General features: G+C 36.6%; 1 protein-coding gene across 4 annotated transcripts; it reads left to right on the top strand.

Moving 5' to 3' along the window:
* The first annotated feature begins 216 nt into the window (after window positions 1-216).
* LOC105398588 lies at window positions 217-24,747 on the top strand. Of its 4 annotated transcripts, none has more exons than XM_048628676.1 (7): window positions 217-403; window positions 10,282-10,453; window positions 18,848-18,976; window positions 19,636-19,708; window positions 20,339-20,412; window positions 21,388-21,728; window positions 22,030-24,747. In XM_048628676.1, the coding sequence occupies exons 2-7, from the start codon at window positions 10,286-10,288 to the stop codon at window positions 22,199-22,201; spliced, it is 957 nt and encodes a 318-aa protein (XP_048484633.1). In that variant the 5' UTR covers window positions 217-403; window positions 10,282-10,285; the 3' UTR covers window positions 22,202-24,747. The 4 variants fall into 4 exon arrangements, with proteins under 4 accessions (XP_048484633.1, XP_048484708.1, XP_048484665.1 ...); XM_048628751.1 differs by lacking the exon at window positions 217-403 and adding an exon at window positions 474-917; XM_048628708.1 differs by lacking the exon at window positions 217-403 and adding an exon at window positions 474-921.
* Window positions 24,748-24,816: the final 69 nt, after the last annotated feature.

The raw sequence follows: 24,816 nt of genomic DNA, 5'->3' as shown, positions 1-24,816 counted from the left end.
TATAGTTACCTATTAATTAAATTTTACACAAAAAAATATAAGTTTTGCTTCTATTCAACATGTTACCGCTAGCGTTGTTCTAAATACCTAGCTCCTAGACTACAACTGCAATACGAACATTTAAAGTCTACTTAATTTTCACAACTTTCGCCATCTAGCGGGGAGTAGCACAACTACTTGCTATGTTTTGCTGAAAACTCATCTATCGTGTCTACTGTCATCATTTGGCACAAGAACGCTGAAGTTCAGTTTTGACAGTTTGCACAGTGCTCATCTTATTTTTTATGCCTCCTTGCATTTTGATACAAATTATTTAGTTATTCGCAAAGCTGTATTACGTGAACGAGATGAAAATATTAGCCCACGCATTCAGAGAACCGTGGAATGCGGGCCGCTAGCGACGGTAAGTGATTTCAAGATCATTAGAATAAAACGTAATGTCCTTATTTTTAACTGATTAAAAAAAACTGTAGTCAATTGGCTGTTAACCTTTTAACTGAAAGCGAGAGACGCGTAATTTGACGCTGTGCTGTATTTAATTTTATTACGGTTCGGATCTCGCCGAATACAAGAGTGTTCAAAGTTTTGATAGATCATAGATTTCATTCTAGTAGGCAGTTTTCGGCCGATCGCTCTACAATAACAAAAAATCTTTATCAATCGTAATTGTTTTGTTATCAACACATATTGTGAATTTAAACCTTTGATTAGTTCTGAAACTGTTAGATAAAAAGGTAAACCAGCCTTAATATAGTATTTTATCTCACTTTTTGACTATAATCAGTTGATAATGATTACCAAAAGTTAAATTTTGTTAAGTGTGCTAGTAGTTTCTTGGGTTTAATTTGATGAAGAGTGTCTTAATTGTTTTTTGCAAACTTAAAATAATTGTCTGAAGTGCCCGCCAACTCTTAAATGTAAGTAAGTATGCATTGAATACTCTACAATTATTATCCCTAGTTACTAGGATAATTTTTAAATTAAAAAAGTGGTTTTAAATTCTTCATATACTTACATGTAAACTATTGTAAACATAACTTTTTCACTACATAAATATTTAAACATTAGGTACATAAAAAATTACTGCGTTAAAGTTTTTTTGTCTTCAAAAGATCAATGATCTTATGTCTGGCTACATGCACCTTTTCTACTAGTATATCATCAGTTTAAAGATTATATGACCATAATTAAGAGCTACTCACTCTTCCCAAAGGTTGCCTGGAAGAGATTGCTTTTAGCGATAAGGCCGTCTATTGTGTTGTATTGTAAGTTGTTATTTGTGTAAATTGATTTTAAGTCAATAAAGTAGTATTCTATTCTATTCTACCCTGCAAATTAAGAATTTAAACTATAACATAAGAAAAAAAAAACTTAACTTTTTAAATAATTTCTGCCAGTTACATATCTATAATTTAAGCAGCATGGTTTTCAGTTTGTCTTGATCTATGCTTTTGAGCATAGCTAGTTTATATCTTTGCCCAAGAGGTGGCACTTGCTATGCCATCTATACAGGGTGTCCCGTAAGTCAATGCCAAGCCGGCAGGAGGTGATATAATTTGTCATTCTAAACAACTTTTGTTCTTGCAAAACATTCTGTATACAATACAAGAAACTTTAATTGCATCAAGTTTTTTTTTAAATAAAGTATAAGAGGCCGCCTTATTGCTTATAGCAATTTCTACCAGACCACTTTTGGATGGAAGAGAGAATAAAATAGGGTACCATAATAAATTATTAAGCATTATTTTTATGTACTTACTCTGCTTTCAAACTTATAAGATAACACTTGTTAGTTCATGTAATTATGAAAATCATTATTAGGTATATGTATTTTATAATGTCTAACTTTTCAGTAGTAACAGTTAGTCTACTATTTAGTTTTTGGTACTTAGCCAGAATTCGATAACATTTGTCACATAGTATAAAGTATGGTGCATGTATATTCAATACATACTATGTATAGTACTATTTTACCACATACAAACTTACCATTTATGTATGTACTTACTACTAGGTACAAAGTATAGTTTTATAATATAATATGTGGGGACAACTCACACACGGCCATCCGACCCCAAGCTAGGCAGAACATGTGTTATGGGTGTCGGTGAGCTGATATATCTACACAAATACATAGATAGATACATCCTAATCCTAACTAATATTATAAATGCGAAAGTAACTGTGTTTGTCTGTTACTCTTTCACGCCAAAACTACTGAACGGATTTGAATGAAATTTGGTATACAGATGGTCTAGACCAGTGATGCACAGACCGCGGCCCGCGGGCCGCATGCGGCCCGCCGGTCGAATACTGGTGGCCCGCCGACGGCATAAATAATACTCTCGTACATTCAATACAATCATTTTCAGAATGATAAGAAAATGGCTGAAAAATCCAACAAAACTGCGATTAATTCCAGTTATGTAGAAAAGCTGGATATTGTGATTCAATCTTTTCAAGACAGATTTACAGAGTTTAAAAAGTGAAACCTGTGATGGACATATTCAGCAATCCTTTCACGATTTCAGTTGAAAATGCGCCAGAGTCAATGCAGTTAGAAATTATCGAACGACCTAGACTTACGCAACAAATTGAACGAAGGAGACTTGATGATTTTGATAAACTTTTACCGCTGCATTGATAAAAATGTGTAACTACAAAGAGTTGCGCAAAAACGCTCTGAAATGTGCCAGCTTATTTGGTTCCACCTATATATGTGTCTTTTTTATGTGTTGAAAAGAAGAAGAAATAATAAAAAAGATTGTAAGCACTGTGCTGTGCCACGCTTCAAATAAATAAATTATTTTTCAATTTATTATCAATTCTTTATTGTCTTTAATTACCTTTACATATACTTCCGGCGGCCCGCCATCAGTTCATAATTTGCTCGAGTGGCCCCTAGTCTTAATAAGTCTGTGCATCCCTGGTCTAGACCCTGGGAAAGAACATGGAAACCCCACGGGAAAACTTTTTAAGGTGAAGCGGAGCTCGCGGGAACAGCTAGTACTAAATATAAATATCAACACCCAAGACCCGAGTACAAATATCTGTCCCAGCCGGGAATCAAACGTGGGACCTTCGGCATAGCAGTCAGGGTCACTAACCACTACACCATTCAGCCGTCATCCCAAGTTATCCCAAGCCTGTGGGGTCACTCTGGCTTACTAAAACGTATTTTCGGAGCGCTATGCCGCACTGACTACGACTCTATCGAGTTGTATTTAAAGTACAGATTGCATAATAGCTTGCGTTCGTTCCTTCGTTTTTGTCAAGCTAAAGGCATTGTGTGTCGTGTTTTAACGCAGCTTGCAATAATGTCACGTTTATCTACGTAGAAAAAGATGCTATACCGCGGAAACTGGTGTCGATATGATATATGTTAAGTGGAAAATCGAGTACTGAGTAGGTGGTGGCCACAAAAAAATCCATAATGTATAATAAATAATAAATAAATAAATATGTGGGGACATCTCACACACGGCCATCCGACCCCAAGCTAGGCAGAACCTGTGTTATGGGTGTCGGAGAGCTGATATATCTACACAAATACATAGATAGATACATCCTAATCCTAACTAATATTATAAATGCGAAAGTAACTGTGTCTGTCTGTTACTCTTTCACGCCAAAACTACTGAACGGATTTGAATGAAATTTGGTATACAGATGGTCTAGACCCTGGGAAAGAACATAGGCTACTTTTTATCACGGAAACCCCACGGGAAAACTAGTACTAAATATAAATATCAACACCCAAGACCCGAGTACAAATATCTGTCCCAGCCGGGAATCGAACCCTGGACCTTCGGCATAGCAGTCAGGGTCACTAACCACTACACCATTCAGACGTCATCCCAAGTTATCCCAAGCCTGTGGGGTCACTCTGGCTTACTAAAACGTATTTTTCGGGCGCTATGCTGCACTGATTACGACTCTATAGAGTTGTATTTAAAGTACAGATTGCATGATAGCTTTCGTTCGTTCCTTCGTTTTTGTGAAGCTAAAGGCATTGTGTGTCGTGTTTTAACGCAGCTTGCAATAATGTCACGTTTATCTACGTAGATAAAGAGGCTATACCGCGGAAACTGGTGTCGATATGATACATGTTAAGTGGAAAATCGAGTACTGAGTAGGTGGTGGCCACAATAAAATCCATAATGTATAATAAATCCTAATCCTAACTAATATTATAAATGCGAAAGTAACTGTGTCTGTCTGTCTGTCTGTCTGTTACTCTTTCACGCCAAAACTACTGAACGGATTTGAATGAAATTTGGTATACATATGGTCTAGACCCTGAGAAAGAACATAGGCTACTTTTTATCCCGGAATTCCCACGGGAAAGCTTTTTAAGGCGAAGCGAAGCTCGCGGGAACAGCTAGTAATAAATATGTGGGGACATCTCACACACGGCCATCCGACCCCAAGCTAGGCAGAACCTGTGTTATGGGTGTCGGACAGCTGATATATCTACACAAATACATAGATAGATAGATACTAAATATAAATATCAACACCCAAGACCCGAGTACAAATATTTGTCTTTAAACAAATATTTGCCCCAGCCGGGAATCGAACTCGGGACCTTCGGCATAGCAGTCAGGGCCACTAACCACTACGCCATTCGACCGTCAACAATGTAGGCACATAGCATAGTAGGTGCATACCTATATTTAAAAAAGTTTTATGCCATTTAAATAGTTCTTTTAAACGTGTATTTTATACGAGATATTTTATTTATACTCACTGCCAGTTTTAACATTTCAACTCTACTTTTTGGCTCCAAAAAGCCATTTAAATAAATTAAACCTGACTATACACTCTTGATGTATCAAAAAATCTGACGACAATTTTTACTAACAGCCAGTAAAACTATAAAAAAAACGTATTGATTTATTAGAGTTTCTAAACGTTAACATACTACCTATTTCCATTTGGCATTTTAGTCTAGATTCGGGGTGGTCTACTAGTTAAGGATGCGTTCGTAGTAGGCAAACCGCCACGCTGGCCTAGCGCGGGTTGGTGGACCCCAACACAAGCTTGCTTGTGTTGAGAGAGTTGTCGGGTAACTGCCAGTTTCTATATCTCTATCTATCCATAACTGCTAGTTACTTTCATACAATTTTGACATAATCAAAAGTAACAATCTGTAAACATCGTATGAAAGTAACTACCAGTTACAGATAGATAGAGTTATAGAAACTGGCAGTAAGTGGGCAACCCGACTGTCAGATGTTTCCAAGCCGCTCGAAGGCCTCTGACTAGGCTTAACGACTGCTGCCGCCGCAGCACCCGGGACCCACGGCTTAATGTGCCGTCCGAAACACGGAAGCGTCCAGAAAAGAACCACTTGAAATCGGTCACCCATCCAATGGCTGACCGTGCCAGTTGTTGCTTTGCTTAACCATAGTGATCAGTTACGATCACTGAAGCCCGCTCGACTACGAACACATCGTATAAAATTTTATATAATTATATTATAGATAAAATATAGGAAATTAAATCTCCATAATAATAGAATACAGTCACTTTAAATTAAACTAATCCTTTTCAATAAGAGATGTATGAGCTAGAACCACCCACAATCTAAAAAAAAACGAATATATAAATAAAATTGTGGGTACCGACTACCAAGGAGATAATTCAGAATGAGGTATAAAACATAATATATTTAAAAAAAACTATGCAAGTATGCAGTTAAAGTTTTTAACTGACTTTGAAAAAAGGAGGAGGTTCTCAATTCGTCTGTATTTTATGTAACACCTACTTATGTACATACTTACAGTAAATACTTATTTATTAGACATTCCCCAACTGTACCTTAATTGAATAAAATTATTAATTCAATAAAAATGAGTTTTTTAACATTTTGTCTGCATAGTAGTGCAAATGCTATATGAGCTAGAGATGGGCACATTTAAAAAAATCTTTTTTCGTGTCCGGCAGAAATTAGGATGATATTTTCGACCTTTCACTGATTTAAACGTAGGTCAGGTATGTAGCGCTTTGTAGTCACTAGTGTCACGATAAATACCCTAATATTATTATGTTTCTACCTAGGATTTCGTAAATTCTGATCGGATTTCCTAGCATCTATCCAGGGTGAATTTTCTAGGGTAACATACAGGGAATAACTGCTGAAATTAGTTTCATATTGGGGTAAAAGTTCATGTACTTTCACCGATTTTATATATTTGTCTGATGAAACTTATTCGCTACATTTCACATTCGTCCCATCTCTACATAATATCTCATTACCAATACTGGTTTAGCGTATGCTTAGTTAAAAACATATAATTTGCATTCGATCCTTGTGAGAGCTGAGAAAAAAACTTCTAGACTTTTCTATATTTAGACGGTCATCTTAAAAACCAGTAAATTGCAAGCGAAATTGTAACTTAACGCGAGTAGTTTAAGATTGCTATAGAGGGGTCCCCCAAGGATCAATACTATCGCCGTAGCTGTTTATAATTAATATTTACGCTCTAGTTTAAAAAGAGTTTGATAATTACATTTGCATTATTCATAGAGCATTAGATAGAGCTTTGCAAGTCTGCGCTCGGTTTTAATACTGTCATAATCAATCGCCACTTTTTGTGTTAACGCCTTAACGCTAGTGCAAAAAATAGTTTTAACTTTCAAAGGCTGGTTTGCCGGCGCATAGATTTGATTTACGAGAGCTTTTTTGGATAATATATTATGGTTCCGTAGCAAACGTACACCCGGTTTTACAATGTCATTACCAGGTCAGTACTTAGGAATATTACTATTTTACAATTCATACAATTGAAAGATGATATGAAATAGATTCACCATTTATACTCTAGATACCTGTATCTCGCACTAGCTTAGATCTGCTAGATTCGCTTTCGAAAAGCTTAACCATGCCATAGCCTATGTCTCCATATAAAAAAGCATATTTCGTCATCATAACGATCCAAAGACATACGGACCCCTATTAAGCTACAAAGTTTTTTAAACGTTAGTCAAAAACCATTTCTCAAAATTGGTTTATAATTCTTTTGACTTCCCTCCGTGTGAGGTGTGAAATGATCGACTGAGCCACGGTTCATAGTTTATTATAGACATAATTACTTCTACGTATGGAAATTGTGGGCAATAAATCATAATACAAATTGAATATTGTATGATATAAATAACATAACAGAGGTTGTAATAGTTACTGAGTGTTTTATCTAAAATGGAGCAACAAAGCTTTTTACGTATAGCTGTTCCCGCGAGCTTCGCTTCGCCTTAAAAAGTTTTCCCGTGGGAATTCCGGGATAAAATGTAGCCTATGTTCTTTCTCAGGGTCTAGACCATATGTATACCAAATTTCATTCAAATCCGTTCAGTAGTTTTGGCGTGAAAGAGTAACAGACAGACAGACACAGTTACTTTCGCATTTATAACATTAGTTTAGATAAATACCATAACAGAGGTTGTAATACTGAGTGTTTATCTAAAATGGAGCAACAAAACTTATTATACTGGTTTTTTATAATTCCTTGTTTAGATGTTATAAATATTTGTATTAATTCATCATCATCAGTCCATAATCGATCACTCCTTAACATAGGCCTCTCAAAAGGAGCGCCACAACACTCTGTCCTCGACCTTCCTCATATTTCCTCTTCCACTACCTGTCACCTGTTTAATTAATACAAATGCAAGCGAAGCGTGGGACGCCCACCGGCCTGACTAGAAGCCGGTAGAGGCTGGATGAGGAATCCCAAGGAAAGAGTGTTGGGTCGCTCCTTAGGAGAAGCTTATGCCCAGAAGTAGATGATGACGGGTGGATGATGATATAGAAAAAGCAACACGAAACGCCATAATCGAATGAATAACCGCCATAGCAAGAGGTAATGATGAAAAATAATATCTTGGTCGCAAATTCCACAGATAGCGCTTATTATAATTTATGACCTAATATCGTTAGCATAATGGTAGGATACCTAACTATTTACCAGTTATCTACAAAGTGTTGGGAACTTGATGTGGTAAACTGGTTTCCGAGCTGTTTCATCTTGTAGTTAACTTTAGTTTAGAGCGGTCACTTCAATACGGTGTTGCCATGGGTAAAGTTGAGATGTCCCAGAAAATACTAGTTAAATGTTGTAAAAGTGCGTTTTTTTTCACTACTTTTTAAAAGTCGGAGACTAAAAGTTGTTCACAAGGACCCTTAAGTCACATGATTAGCATGTTTAGTTAGATTTCTAAAATGTAGACAACTTGAATAGTGACAATGACAATGTAAACAGAAAACTAATTTGTTGATTGTTTCAAAATTTTGCTGCAAGCGCCAACACCGCTATTCTTGTCTAAGTACTATATAAAAATATCTAAATAATGTTTAGTAAGACTAATGTAGGCAAGTGAGAATAAATATGATAAAGTCCGGCCTTATTGCATGAACGCTATTTAAACTCTTGTCGTATTTAAATATTTTTCTTACACTTTCCGTCTATGTACTGTGATAGCTGGACAAATAAATAAATTTGAAACCAACCTTTTTTAAAATTTCGTATAGGACCAAAAAGAATTACCCCAAAATCCGGCAACTTTCCCCAAACCTGGCCACCCTCGCAGCCTACAAAACACACACCGCCTCGGCTAAATATCCAGATATACTTGTATTTCTGTTAGAATGTTTATTTTAGGCGATGGTAATCTAGTATTCGCTAATTTAGCATCAAACTAGAAACGTTCTTAATTTTAATTACTCGCCAGTCTGGCCGGTGCTGAATTATTTTGGGTATAATTTTTTAGTTTCAAAACGTGTCGCGATGTCGCTGTCTCCGGTCCAGTGCAGTGAGGCGGTCAGTTTGCAAAACAAACTGGACTTTGAAAGGTTTTTTTTTTAATTTATTGTTTTTTTTTCGGTGCATCTCGCTTGCATGATATGCAGTTTATGCAAATCTTGACATGTTTTGTTTGGGTGCCTACATTGCTCTATTGTTTTTTTTTCGTTATTATTATTTCTTATCACAAAAAAAGTATTTCTTCTGTGTATCAGTTATAAACACTAAAACATTACCTAGGTTTGAAAAAAAAGTTGTCGGGGTGGTAAAAAAGGTTAGTCAGAATAGTCAGTAGCTGTGTATCAAAAAGTTTTAAACTAAGTTTAACAAAGTGTTTAACACAGTATTTCACACATGTATAAAAACTTACTAAAATAAATAAATAAATGCGAAAGCGCGAATCATTTGTTTTGCTAGTTTTTGTAGTAAGGCCATTGTTGTTTATTGGTGTCGTAAATAGTAGTGATATATTTATTGCATTGTATTTTGTATTACATTATTGAGTTAGTGTTGGTAGCTTGTGAATAAATACTTTATATTTACGTCTCTCCGTACCTACTGTGTTAGATTGACCTGCTACCACTACCGAAATCAACCCTTTGAGCAGCGTCACTCGCTTGTCAAATCTGACGTAACTTGTATGGATCTGACAGATGTTTTAACTTGGTTTTAACGCACCGAAAACGTCGCGTATGTTTGAGGTCTAACTAAATAGAAAATTACAGTTTCGGATTTCTTTGGGACTGTCTTTTAATTTTAAGGAGGAGAGACAGCTAGCTCTTCAATCTCTCCATCAGCATTGCCTAACAACCTATCTCTTCTAGAGTGTCAACGCGCAGCGATTGTCCCGCGATTAAGTGACGTGTCGTTCTATTGGTGGGACAATCGACTGTTGATGAACCGTTCAGAATCTGTCAATTTAGTATCTGAGATTAAACACCAGACTTTAGGCAATGTTGGAAGGGAAGATAAATAGTCCCTTATGAGGACATGTAAGGAAATGGATGAGACCGTTGAACACATTTTTCTAGCACAGAAACGAGATTATCTATTATTGGAACTAAAGAGCGCCCATCTCAGCTATGAATCCTCATAAGGGACCATTTGTTTTCCCTTTCACCATTGCCTAATACCCTATCCCTTCCAGAGTGATGTCAACGCGCAGCAATTGTCCCTCGATTAAGTGACGTATCGTTCTATTGGCGGGACAATCGACTGTTGATGAACTGTTCAGAATCTGTCAATATACAGAGTGCTGCATCTTTATGCAACACCCTGTATATTCTATAACACGGTATACTTCGTTTAAACCTGCGTGTGTAGCATTTGCGAATTTGGACATTCAGTTTTTAATTTTCGGGCTTATATATACCATGCTGCACACATAGGTTTCGGCTTAGAATACCCTTTTTGCTAAACCCTGTATAATAGGTATCTGAGATAAAAAAAACAGACTTTAACAGCCTATCCCTTCCAGAGTGATGTCAACGCGCAGCGGCTCGGCGGCGTTGCGGGCGCGGCGCGGGCACAAGGAGCGCAGCAAGAACTTCACCGAATTGGAGAAGAGGACGGTGCTGGAGCTGATAGCCAGGCACAGAGATGTCTTGAGGCAGGGGAGGTCTAACAACGCGACTAACAGGAGCAAACAGGTGAGTGAAGAAGACAGAAAGAGGGAGGAATAGCGCTCTCTATCGCTCTATAGGCAGAGGTATAAGTGTCCTTTTCTTCTGAAACCTGGTATGAAGTATAACGAAGCAAGAGATGGAGAAGAGGACCGTGCTGGAGCTGATAGCGAGGCATAGATATGTCTTGAGGCAGGGGAGGTCTAACAACGCGACTAACAGGAGCAAACAGGTGAGGATTAGGGAGCAAAGAAGAAAGAGACAGAAAGATAGGGCTCTATAGGCAGAGGTGTATGTCTCTTTCTTCTGTTCCACCACCACAGGAAGAGTAAAGAAGAGACAGAATGAGAGATAGCTCTCTCTATTTCTCTGTGGGGTCACCACGACCTAACATTAGAAATCAATCCCGAAGCAGCGTCGCTCGCAAATCTGACGTAACTTATATGGATCTGACAGATAATGACGACGCTGCTTATGCATTGTTACTAATTGCTAATGTGTCGGTGGCGGTACGGTAGCTGGTCCAATAACGCCACCAGTCGCACCAAACAAGTGACGATTCTTTCACGTTAATGTCAAAATCTTCAAGGAAATGGCTTTCTAGGTTTACAGGCTGCGAAGTATGTTTCTTGAAGTTAAGCGTTCAGCTTTCGACATCGCACGCAACGGACGCATCGCATTCAGTATTCTTTGTATAGAAATTCACACAAGTGCGTCCACTTCATGGGCATTGCCGACGTCCGCCGTTTCTCCATACATTTATGGCAATCCGTTTGGTCCGATATGTACGATACCGATAGGTGCACGCTCATCTTTTATAGTCTGCTTAGCGTTTCGTACTTCGTTTGTCTTGCTTTTGATTTTGTGTTTTTGTCTAATATTATAAAAAATACTTAAGTAACAATTTTTTTTACTCAAGCCTAAAAAAACTAGGCAGGTGTTCGTCAATCCAGCTAGACACATTACAAGTTTAGAATGCCTAATTAGTAATTACCTATACTTACATAATATTACTATGAATACGAAAGTAAACTTGTGCTGTCTGTCTATCCTTTTCGCGCCTAAACTGTGACACTTTAGATGAATTTATGCCTATTCAATAGAGGCAATTGATACATATTTTAATTTATGTGAAAGTCGTACTATGCAGGGTGTTGCAAAATTGGGATACTAAGGCGAAAAGGGGTGACTCAGGGGGTTAATCTGAACAACTTTTGTTCTTTCGGCTTAGCATACCCTTTTTGCAACAAACTGTAGTTATTAGAGTCCGACAACTTTAAACAATTTTTCAGCCTGAAATGGCAAAAAACTTTATGTAGCTATGTAGCAAGGAGTATATTTATCATACTTTAAAAAACTTCGGGGATTACAGTCGTGAGTGCATATTTTGTAAGTATGTAGGTACTTGGGGAAGCGAAACCCGCGGTGGAAAGCTAACACAGTAACATTTAAAAGCTCTTATGTAGACAATATTCTTCAGTTAATAAAATTAAATGTAACCTGATATTTGAATTGATTTGTGAATATATTTGCGTTTCGTATGTGCATTTTAAACCTGTTTCGGTTATAAAATATTGTTTGTCTGCAAAAAGTCAAAATAATATCTATAAAAGATAAAACGACCGTTTCGGATAGTGTTTTAACTTTGGTATTTTGAATGAGATATATATTTCGTCTAAAATTTAAATTACCAATCGGTATTAGTTTCATATCTTTATTAGTGCTAATACTTTTTGGAGAACATTACGCCTGTAAATTCGTATGTTTTGTTTCATGAAACTCGGAATAATCATCATATCACGAACATTTTTTTTCTTTGGTCACTCAAAACAAATCTAAAGACTTTCTGATTCTGAAAAATATAATAAAAACCTGAAAACTCTTGGGAAAACCAGAAAATACTAAATCAAACCTATATATATAAGGCGGAGCGAAATTCTAGGAAAAAACTCTAACTAAACTCACGGGCAATGAAAAGGTTCCACTGAGAAAAGCAACAAATTACTCCGAATCGGAAAAGGCTAGCTTAATGACGCCTTCTATAACATTGAAAGACATTTAACAGAGCATCAGGATATTACCAACTAAAAACAGAAAAACATTGTTCAAATTTTAAATCCAATGTTTGAAGAATTTGGGATCCTTTAATGTCGGCATTTTGTGAGTGGAACCTTTTCATTGCCCGTGAGTGTATAAAGTAACGACATACTTAAAAACAAACAAAACTTTATCAAAACTAAATTACCGATCACGATAACCGAATTCTATACATTACTGCATGAGATAGCAGTTTTATAGTTAATCTTTTAGCGGAAATTAATACCTACTGTGACGTTCAGATAAAACATAGATTAAATCCTTAGACTAACAATATACGAACAAGAAGTCATACAATACAATACAATCCTCTTTATTTGCACCAAAAACAGAAAATAAAATTAAAAAAAACAGTACAAAAAGGCTTATATAGCAATCTCTACTAGACAACATTTGGTTGGAAGAGAGTTTAAAATAAAAATACAAAAACAAAGCAAGAAACTGTCCCCATTTTGTTTACTATCAAACCGTTTTTTTAAGTTCAATCTAATGACAACCATTGTACCTGTGAATAAGGCCACAAATCTTCTAACCGAACATTATCGAGGCAAAAGCCCAGTCGTAGGAGTGGGGTGTTATTAAAATTAGTCGAGACGTTTCTTTCGTACTAACACTCCATCTCGTTCGTATATCGTTTATCTAAGATTAACGCTGACCGTAATATCAAAATGGCGGCATTCTAGTTACCGTGTCCTCAATAACCTATCCTAATACGACATTAGATATGCGAGTTATGTTTGTGACAAGAGGTTTGTCCAGTATCGGTCGACCAGACCGCACGCACGCTCGGTCGTAGCGTGGGACACCCATCCACGACCTTGAAAGGCAGCCGATTTTCTTAGCGGTCGGTAACAAAGCACAGTTATGGCTATGGAGAATATATCGGCCAGACGGAACTATACAGGGTGTTGCAAAAATTTAAAGAGTTGTATACTCAGCCGAAAGGAGGTGACTCAGGGGGTCATTCTAAACAACTTTTATTCTACCACTTCCGGAAATTCGCGAAAAAGATATGCTTCTCCATAGAAGCTTTTTTGGTCACGTCAATTTTTACAATAGAAAAGCAAAAAAAATATCTTTAAGTCATTATGCTTCTTGAAATCATCTAATAAACGTAATTGTAGTTTGTTCAGCCATTAAAAGCGAATACCTTAGATAAACTATGAAATATGACTCTTGCTTGTGTTCTGGCTATGTTTTGCTAAAGTCAGCTAAAAGTCTGTATGACCCGTGTAAGTGTAGTGCGCAGGAGTAACTTAATACTGTATTTTATTTATGTCAATCTTAAGTGTCGACAAAAGTTAACTTCTATCATAAATGTAAACAAACTCGATATTACTCTTACCATAAAATTACTTACACTTGACCCTATCTGAACATAAATATTCTTCCACCTAAAGGTTGTCTTGAAAAAATCGCTTTTAGTGATAAGACCGCCTTTTTTGTACCTATGTGTTTATATTTAAGCTTTGTATAATCTATTCTTGTGTACAAATAAAGAATATTCTATCTATCTATCTATCTACTTACGTAAAAAAAGGAAAAGGCAAGCACGCAACGCAAACACTTCAATCTTATAACACCCTTAGGTTTTTCGGACATTATGTTAGTGTTCATCAATAGGTCTTTAATTCCTAGAGTATCTATATCTATAGATAGACTACCACCCAGTACGGTTCTACTTATGCATAAATAAATATTTAAATCGTTTTTTAACGTCTAGGTTTCAAAAGCTTTTAGAATAATATTGATAAAAAGTCAAAACACTAATAAGTATAATTTAATTCAATTTAATTATAAAAGAATTTATGTGATTTTTGTGCTAATTTAGCTTATCACTTTATTAATATAATTTAAAGTAAGCATATGTAGAGAGAAAATCTAGTTGTGGCTGGTTGAGGAAGGCCGAAGACAGAGTGTTGTGGCGCTCCTTGGGAGAGGCCTATGTCCAGCAGTGGACGATAGTTTGTCCAGCGAGCTAGAGGGCTTCCCACGCTACCTACGTATGGTTATTTGTCGTCTTGATTCCACTGAAGAACCGATTATTTTGTAGATATGACCAGTCATGATGAACACTTTAAAACTTTTAAATATGACCATCCATGACGTGATAGTATATTTTTGGAAGAAGGTAATGTTTTTCTAAAAACTAAGGCTGTTGCTGTTGGAAAAATTCAATAGATATAAGTCAACGTGTACTAGATACAAGCAAAAAGTTGAAAAGATGGTCGACTTTCTTCTCTTCGGAGACTGAGGCTTTGTGAAATGGTATCGACACGACAATCACGACGATCCTGTAAATCAACCCATAATTTTACTGTAAAAGTTTACATTGAATACGCAGGTAAATGATATTCTATTCATAAGAAAATACTATCGATTATTTATTGACATAGCCGTATCAGAATGTGACCGATAAACTGATTAATTGTAATTTTTAATGTGTTTTTACAGTTAATCCAGCACCTTATCTTCACCTTGTATCAGGCAGTTAAAAATACCCGACCAGTAAAATCAATTAAAAATCATTAAAGACTCGATAATTTATTTCGCGACAGTTAAAAAGGAATGTGCTAAAAGTAGTTTTATTTATTTAAAGTAGTTACGAAAGTTTGTCTCTAACTGTACCACTCCGCGATCTAATACACTGGGCTACAAAAATAAGTAGGTATACTTACTCACTTTTTAACCTCCAATGGAAAAAGTTACTCCAATGGAAAAAGTTAGGAGTTACACTTACCCGACAGCTCTCTCAGCACAAGCTTGCTTGTGTTGGGGTCCACGACTAGGCCACTACCCGCACTAGGCCAGCGTGGACTAGGCTTAAACCCTTCCTTCATTGGAAGGAGACCCGTGCCCCAGCAGTGGGGACGTGATGGGTCGTGATGACAGTAACCTAGTAACGGGCGAATAGTTTACCTATTGGGACCGCAGCCTAAATTATGCGGTTTTTCTAAAACACTTGAGATAAAATGGTACGGTAAAACCATCCCTATCGAACTAACCGGTGTCGTAGAGATTTTGGTTGCTAAGCCGCAGTGGACAGTATTAAATTTTATCAGTGAGGATACTGATGATTGCGAAGGCTCTTTTTTGATAACCTTTCACCAAGGGTTTGTCGTACACGCATGCACCCATTAAAAATATGAGATCTCTTTCAGCAGTCATCACATAATATTATATATAGGTTCGATTCCCGGCTGGGGCATTTGATTAAAGACAGATATTTGTACTCGGGTCTTGGGTGTTGATATTTGTAATTAATATGTATTTATCTATGTATTTGTGTAGATATATCAGCTGTCCGATACCCATAATACAGGCTCTGCCTAGCTTGGGGTCGGATGGCCGAGTATGAGATGTACCCACATATTATTTTATTATGAATATGATTATGTATTCATATGTGATTATTATATCTGGTAGCACTGACCAAATCCCCCCCTACATTGCAATCCGTAGACAGCCAGGCTCGTTTAGCAAAAAAATATTCATGTTTATAGATAAGCAAGTAGTCCAGTTTTCTAAATCTAAAGACGGGTTCACACTGTGGCGAAAATTACCGTGTGAACAAAGTCGCATCTGCATTGATTTATCGATATGACAAGCGTATGATAATGTACGATCTTATCAGTTGGACGGATCGATAAATAACCTGTGATATTGAGTGAAAGGTGCATATCGCTTGGTGGCAGATGTTTTTATGTTTCCGCTATCAACGATTTAATGTTGTAGTTTCGATAGTTTAAGGAGAAACTAGAAATCCTAGATGCACTATAAATTTGAATGCTAAGACCGTTAGTATAAGCTAGGTTTAATTAAATTGATGGATAAATAAATGATTATTAATTAAAGATAGAAGGCACTATGCAAAATACTATAATAAGGTGTTACACACAGCAATTTTCTTGTAATTTAATTGATTATCTTTTACCCTCAGCTTTGTTCTGTCTTTAAAAGGATGACGTGGGAATTACAGGATACGATATCCTATGTAATAAGTAATGTAGTAAGAAAGAAACATTTTAACTGACCTGTTAATTAAAACTATCCGACCTCATACTCAAGTTCTGCTTAAGTTCATACATTCATAGGTAGATCTACTGAAATGAGAAACTAAACCTAAGAAAATGCACTAATTATATTATGAAGGATCTGAGATTCGTCACTCAGTCCTTTTCCTTTCCTATAATATATTTCCAACTATCCTAATTTCACATTCCACTGGACATCGGACATTTCGCACGCCCAAGTGTAGACGCCGCTTTAAAAGTCATAAACTAATTAATAGCACTTAACAGTTATATAAAAGTCGTGCTCTTCTACATTCTGTCAGCGTTAACGATCGATTATTTTCATTAGCAAACCAAAAAACGGGGTCTCTGATCTGTGATTTGGCATGCATAATATATTTATCGCAACTAAATATTTGCTTAGAATGTGCTTAGAATCAATTAGTGGGTTTGTCTGTGGTTCTCTCTTAGTTATCTGTGGTCAGGGTTTTGGAATATAATTATAGTTTCCGGTGATAGTGGATTATACTAATAGAGTGGTGTGGTAGGCTCACATTTTTAGATAACTTAATTAAATTAAGATAATTGATTAGTATTTATAAGCCAAAACGTAACGTGGTAGTCTGTGAAAGCCGCACCGGATCATATAATAATGGTAAAACGATCTTACAATTCTTTAGTTTTAAATTAATTGATGGTAAATACGAGATTTATTTTAAATGCAATATATAGAGTTTTATTTGTAAGTTTTTTTATTATAATAGTTTTTTAGATAGCGGGACGTTTGTTACAGCATTTCAATATTTAAAATTGTAGTTTTAAAAAAAGTAAACTCCTATATTTAACTGTAAAAACAACAATATTTGTGGTATTATTTTTTAAGTGACTTGAAAATTATACAGAATTAAGAGACAAATGTTACTGTCGAAGAACTCCTTTACATGGGAAATTATTTATTTATTATACAAAAGTAACTACATATGTCTATTTAGTTACGGATGGGGACTTCTGTGGTCAAATAAGGTACCATACCTAGGTGCACAAATGCTCAGGTTGCAATCATAGAGAAAAAAAACACTACGGTTGCAATTCTTGGTACTCGTATTCCAATAGCCACAGTAGCAACTTTCTTACCTTTTATATATCGTCCTTTAATATCACATTCGTTGTGAGGTTACAAGCTAGATTGGGCGGATTATATTTTTATGTTTAACGTATTTATTTAATTATAATATTAATATTTTTATATTAACTTTTAAAAGTTTAACGATAGTTTCTAAAGCGGCATGGACATACAAAGTTATCTTCACGAATATGTAAGTGTTTTATTTATTTAACCTCTTTCACTGCTACGCGGAAGTCTTTAAAAATCATTTTCTTTGATTGTTTCATGATCATCATGAAACTATTGTTACTTTGAACTTTTTAATTGGGATTGTATAAACTATAGTAGGTACATAACTGGCTGCATGTTTCATATAATTTAATTATATTTATACCTACTTTAAGCGTTTATAAAAATACCTAGCTAATTAGAGTGTACTACATAAATGTATATGTTTTGTTAGAAAATGTTTTTTTTTTAACATCAGCCTTTTATATCGTTGGGTAGGTATAGAATGACAAATTGAAAAGAGTTGTGCATGTGCAGGTAGGTACTGTACCATGTTCATAGACTACTGCAATAAATTTGTACATGTTATTATGTAAAATAAAATGGTACTATGATTGGTTACTGGTTCGTAAATGCCTAGTCTAGTTCGGCGCAGACACGTATGATTAAAATTAACTAGCAGAATGACATTAAATCAGCGCCCGGTGACACCTACGCGAATTTCGTCTAGATTCTTTAACTGGTTTCAAAGTCTGTAGTAAAAAATAATGCGCTTTGTAAGCACCAAAGTGAAAAGAGATGTTCTAAGTTTAACGTGTAGTTACATATGTGGGTTTATGTATCTTTGTGTGGTGGCGTAGTTCCCATACGGCTGAATCGATTTTAGTTTTGATTTTAAGTTCTTATCCATAGGTGACAAACACGAGAGCTTCCGTGGTGAAATGATTAGCCAGATATATTAGCATCAGTCTCTGAGTGCCCAGGGTGCGCCGGGCGTACCTAGGGTGTTAATAAAAGGGTATAAAAAATATGAGGGTGTGACTGAACAGCAGACCTATATCTAATATGTACCTATCTAAGTATTTGTGTAGATACATCATCTGTGCGACACGCATATCACAGACTCCGTCTAGTTTGGGGTCGGATGGCCGTGTGTGAGATGTCCCCACATATTTATTTACTTCCTCTCTCTTCCAGCTGGTCTGGTCTACAATCTGCTCAGAGGTCAACGCTCGCTGCGGCGGCGAGCGGCCGCGCACGCCGGCGCAAGTCAAGATGTGGTACGAGAACTATAAGAAGAAGTGCAAGATGCGCGCGCATGATCAGGTGAGGCTCTATATCCTCTATAGTCCTATCTCCACCTTCTAAGTCCTCAAAAACTTGCTACATCAAGCCTCTCTCCACCAATTGTTTCGTATCTCTATTAATTGGGGTCCTATCTCTATCATTTTTGTCCTATCTCCATAATAACGGATCTATCGCCACATATAGTCCTATCTCCATCTCCAACTCCTAGGTCCTATATCTCTCTATCCCTTATTTTGGTTCATAAGTAGCTCCCCGTCACCTAGTCAGGTCGTATATCCGGCACAGTCAGGAGGCACAGGAGGTGAACGCGCGGATGTAGTACGGGAGTCCTACCTTCCCCGATATTGTTCTATATCCAGTGAAAGGCAGGCGAATAGAAAAAAAACTTCAGTAAAGTCAACTTACGTGAAACATACTAATACCTGTACCTACATTGTAATTCATCATAAGCCTATAGCAGTCCACTGCTAGACGTAGGCCTCCCCCAAAGCACGCCACTGGATGCTATCTATAGCTTTTCGCATCCAATCATTACACCAGCCACCTAGCCATGGGCGTTGGGCGTGTTGTATTACGTAAAGTATTGTTGTATTCAGTAAAGTAGTCAACTTACGTGAGACATACATTGTAGGTACTTACTTACATTATAATTTATTTATTTTTAATTTGTCTTCCAGCAACCAGCCCCCGAGCAGCCCGGCCTCCTAGACGGCATGCTGTGGCAGAATCTGCACCCGCTAGATGTTAACGGTACGTGCTATTCTCACGCTATTATGTATTCTATTCTTCGGGACTCATTTCAAATCCGAATTACCCACTTGAACTTACAAACACCCCCAGTTTGTGGGTTCAAGTGAGTCATTCGGATGGAACCGTTTTGAAAGTCAATCTATACTCGCTCTCGCTGGTCCACTGCAGTGGACCAGCGAGAGGTTACACATCTGGATATGAAGTTTTCCTTACGTAGTTTTCCTATACTGTGATGAAACGATTCGAAAAGTACGGTCAGGGGCAGAGAAACCTGACCCCCTCCCATAGATCCAATGCTTCTGAGTGGGGTCAGATTTCTCGGCCCCTGACCGTACAAACTTTGTAGGTAGGTACTAAGAAGTAAGATGCAAACCATTGGTGTACGGTATCTTTGCTATAGGACGTTTTTAGACCGAAATTTCCGGTAAATAAAGTATTTACCTACGTATATGTATATCTGGGGCCGCAAGACACGCACGTCAAGATGTGACAAAAGCTTTCCGTCGCACTCGCCCTCGAAGCCGTGCCATGTGAGTGAGCGCGACGCAAAACTTTTCTTACGTCCTGGCGTGCGTGTCTTGCGCCCCATGCTAGGCCTCCTGGTTCAATGTAGTCTTGTCTTGTTTGCAGACGACGAAGGCGAGGCGGCCACGAGCGCGGAGGGCGCGCACAGCGTTAAAGACGACGACTGCATACCTGTTAATGTGAGTATAGATAGGACTTTTTGTATTTGTAAACCTAATAACTGCTGTGCGAGAGCGATGCAATTACATATTATGAATATCTTCTTAGTTAGAGTTTCGGTAACAAACTCAAGAGCTAGTCTAGGGTTTGTCACCGTGGTGACAGGATTAGGAAGTCAGGATAGCATCTATCCCAGACTGCCCAGGGTGCGCCCGACCGATATTAGGTAAGTATACAGTTGATACATCATTCGAGTAGGCTCCTTTTAAACACCCCCATAAAAATGAGAGTGACAGAGACAAATAGATTAGAGGTCAATGACCGTCTTTGGCTGTGCTTAGCGACCAGACTTTAGCAAAACTCTTTTAAGGGTGCTTTTCCACCAGAGATGTGCTATGCAGCTATGCTGCGAAGATGTGATATCTAAGCTACGAAAATATGTGACCGTTTCCACCAATACTACGCTAGGTAGCTGTGCGAGGAAGATGCGCTACGAAGATGCGCCGCCGCAAAGTAGCTGTGCGAGAAAGATGCGCATCTCGAGCTATGCTATGTATCGATAGTAGGGAAACGACGGGGGCGGCGGCGCCATAGCTACACCACTCGCGATGGTCCATAGCACATATCCATAGCACGCATCCATAGCACACATCCATAGCACGCATCATTCCATACAAAAAACATATCTTAGTTGAATCCGTTTCCACCAGTGCTAAGCTATGTGCACCAATAATTATGATTGGTGGATATCAAACGCATCCATAGCATCGTAGCATAGCACATCTCTGGTGGAAAAGCACCCTTACTGTGCTTCAAATACATGCTTGCCACCTAATTGCATTGCATTGGGTTGGGTATAATACTATAACTAATAATAATAATATAACACTGGTAAAACGTGGATGCAGTAATATGCCTACTCTGCAACGTAGCATAGCATATCCCTGCGCCCTGGTGGAAAAAAACCCTAACATTCTTTAAACTTCTGCCCGCAGATGTCAAACGGCCGCCTTTCCAGTACGAACGATAGCGACGACACAATGCCCAATGTCCTCGAACCCCAAGTGCAGATCATCCCTCAATCCTCCCCAACCCCTCCCCTAAAACACCCTCCCCTCCTCCCCTCCCACCTCATGATCACCAACCCCCTACAAGCCATCGAGCAAGTCCGCTTGCACCAAAACCTCAACTATTTGCACAAATTGAACGAGCTCTCAAATACACCATTGAATTTGAGCCATCTGGAGAATGATGAAAGGAAGAACGGGCAAAGTCATGACAGGATGGACAGCGAGCAAGGGAAAAATGAGTTTAACTCAGCAACGGAGGAGGAAAGGTAAAATATATGTATTATTATATATTATAGGTATGTATTTATTAATAACTATGTAGGTTTTAAGCATTATTATATAATATAGGTATTTACATATCGTTTTAATATGCAGTTTATAATTTATCTCTCGTTTTCACACGTTACCCTTTTTCATATTGTCTATTTCCTATCTATGTGGTTGTCTGGAAGAGATTACTTTTAGTAATAAGGCCGCCGATTGTACTATTTCTTTTCTATGTTTGTGAAACTGTATGTTTTTGTGTGCAATAAAGAGTATTTTATCTTTATCTTCTTCTTCTTTAAGGTTGTATTATACGGCTAAGAGGCAACATGCAGTGTGGGAACACGAGGCCAAGATGAAGATTCTGAACATGGAGTTAAGACAAAAGGAGGAGATATTTTCGTTGCAAAAGCAGCTGTTTCTGATTGAGTTGAAGTTGAAAATGGATTTTTTGGAGAAGGCTAGTGCTAAGTAGGTTTGGTTTTTGGCTGTGTTGGCAACATATGTGAGGTTTTGAATGTCACCGTATATGATTTTTAAATAAAAATATCATCATGACGGTGCAAAGATAGTTTATGGCGGAAATCTGCTGAGAATGTACGGTCAGGTGCAGAGAGACCTGACCCCCCTCTCATAGTAACAATGTTTCTGAGAGGGGTCAGGTCTTTCTGCCCTTTACTGTACAGTACAGTGTATTGTACAGGCTGTTGCAAAAGAGGTATAATAAGCCGAAAGGGAGTGACTCCGTTCGTTATTCTAAACAAGTTTAGTTAAGAGCCATTGAAAAATCTTGAGAATTATTCATCCCTACTTTAGTTAAAAGGTGCGTGACCAACAAAGTTTCTGTGGAGATGCATATATTTTCGGCTTACTATAGGTTTTTACCCGTTTTTTAACACTCTGCATAGTAATAAAGTTATAATAAATGCGAGAAGTAGAGGGTTGGTTATATAAAAAGCCAAGACATTCGTTATCTAGTGTAAAATGTGCCATTTTAACTTTGAAGAAGTTACCAAAACTTTAGATTTTTTTTATTTATCTATGTTGAAACCCCCTCCAGAAGATAGTTTTTTAAGTAAATAAAACGAGTTGATATTACATAGGTACAGGTTTATATTATTATGTTGGATAGTTTTTATATATTTTTGTTACGAAAATATGTTACTTGGCTCTCAAAGCGTCAGTTATTTTTGTAATGATATTATTTGACATAGTTTTATTTTTGTATTGAACTTTTTAAGTTATCTTAAGATGTGGCTTATGTTATGCAGCCTGTGTATTTTGCATAGTATTACGTTTTTATTTATCTTGTTTTTGTTCTTTTACGGCAGCTGATTTTTTATTTTTTTTTAAAGTTATTTAAAAAAACAAACTGCCAAGTAAAATTTTATAGGGCTGTTGAATTTTATCCAATTTAACAACAATTTAAGCGAGTAGGTTTTTAGTACTTAGAACAATTTTACCAGTTTTATTTAAAAGGTGTACTTTTGTCATTTTTTTCTACGTAAAAAAATCGCATAATGTCCTAGTGTAAGAAACAGAAGTCTTTGTCTCAAGTAAAATAGTTTTACCGATGTGAATTCTGAAGGCATAAAAAATTACTGTCATTATAAATGTTGCCCGTGTAAAATAAAATTTACGATTCCTTTCATAGACTAGGGGTGACTTGCACAACAGAGTTAATAAAAATTAAATAGTTTGTCTCTTGCTCTGACAGTCTAATATCAAGCAAGAGGTCATAGATTTAATTTTGATTAACATTGTTGTGCAAGTCGCCCTAGATGTTTTAACAACTAAGATTTTGACGGTTTAAGTTTAAATTTCAGCCTTCAGAATCGACACCATTATTACACAACATACTCAGTGTTCTTTGCCAATAAGAAATGCAATGTTAGTGCCAACGATATTATGGAAATGTTATAGTTATTACATTTATAAGAATATTTTGTTATTTATTCATGAAATTACGAGAAAAATATTATTATTATTGTACCCTCAAAACAAAATAGTTCAAAGTTTCTCAGTTTTTTTGGATATTTTTTTTTAATTTTACGCACAAAACATATATTCAGGACTATCAAGAGTAATGTTTGAGATTAAATTTTTTATATTTTTAGATTATTAACTATTAAATTTTAAACGGTTTTACCGAAAAAGTTGCCATATAAAGGGGTACATTTAGTCTTTTTACGTGCCAATATTAAACAAAAATGTCAAAATATTGATTTAACTTGGTAAAAACACAAAAAATGTGGGCTACACTTCTTTATCTTAGTCTTTACTTGACCCAGTGATATACTGTTACATATTATGGATTGGCCAAATGTTCATAATACAACTTAAAAATGTTGTTTTTTTTCCACCTGAAATGGTGAAAGAAGGCTTATGAAACATAAGTAGTCATCACTTTGCGCGTCTCAACTTTTAAAGGGCTTTGCCATGTATCTTCCTCTTTTTACCCGACTGTCGAAGGAGGAGGGCAATGTTTTTATATCAGAATATTATTGTGTTTACCGAGATTAATCCTTAGTCTAAATTAATACGTAATGGTGAAATAGCATTAGCTCCAGTTTAGAGTGATTTAAGAAGATTAAAGTAATAAAAAGCAGTACAAAATGTAATAAAAAATATATTACCTCATTATACACGGTGTAATTTTAAACTAATTACATACAATACAATAATAATTAGAAATTATGTCTAGCGATATTATAATTAGGTAAAGTTTTGAAGACGATATAAGATTTACATAATTCTTCGTAAATATATTGTTTTTTTTTATAACATAGAAAAGAGTATAGGCAAAATGGCTTTACACGCCATCTCGTAGAGATTTTGAACATTTATCATTGACTTGTATTTCTACTGCGGAAAAAATATTTTATGCTAACGCCATCTATTGTTAAAGTTTCGTTTATTTCGATGAGAAACACTGCTTGTCAAGTTATTATTTTATTTATGTAGAGGCTGTGGTAACAAGAGTCTTTGAAATAAGGTAGAAATTGTAAAATATATTGTTGTGGTATAAAATACACTCACGGGCAATGAAAAGGTACCACTCAGAAAAGCACCAAATTACTTCTAAACGGA

Source organism: Plutella xylostella, chromosome 2 (assembly GCF_932276165.1).
Source record: "Plutella xylostella chromosome 2, ilPluXylo3.1, whole genome shotgun sequence".
NCBI lineage: Eukaryota > Metazoa > Arthropoda > Insecta > Lepidoptera > Plutellidae > Plutella > Plutella xylostella.
This window is presented reverse-complemented; position numbering and strand designations above follow the sequence as displayed.

Excerpts from the sequence above, each read along its gene's own strand:
- LOC105398588 (XM_048628639.1), top strand. The coding sequence starts at position 8,790 with ATGTCGCTGTCTCCGGTCCAGTGCAGTGAGGCGGTCAGTTTGCAAAAC. Across the intron at positions 8,855-10,281 it reads AACAAACTGGACTTTGAAAG|AGTGATGTCAACGCGCAGCG; the intron begins GTTTTTTTTTTA and ends TATCCCTTCCAG. Across the intron at positions 18,977-19,635 it reads AGATGCGCGCGCATGATCAG|CAACCAGCCCCCGAGCAGCC; the intron begins GTGAGGCTCTAT and ends TTTGTCTTCCAG.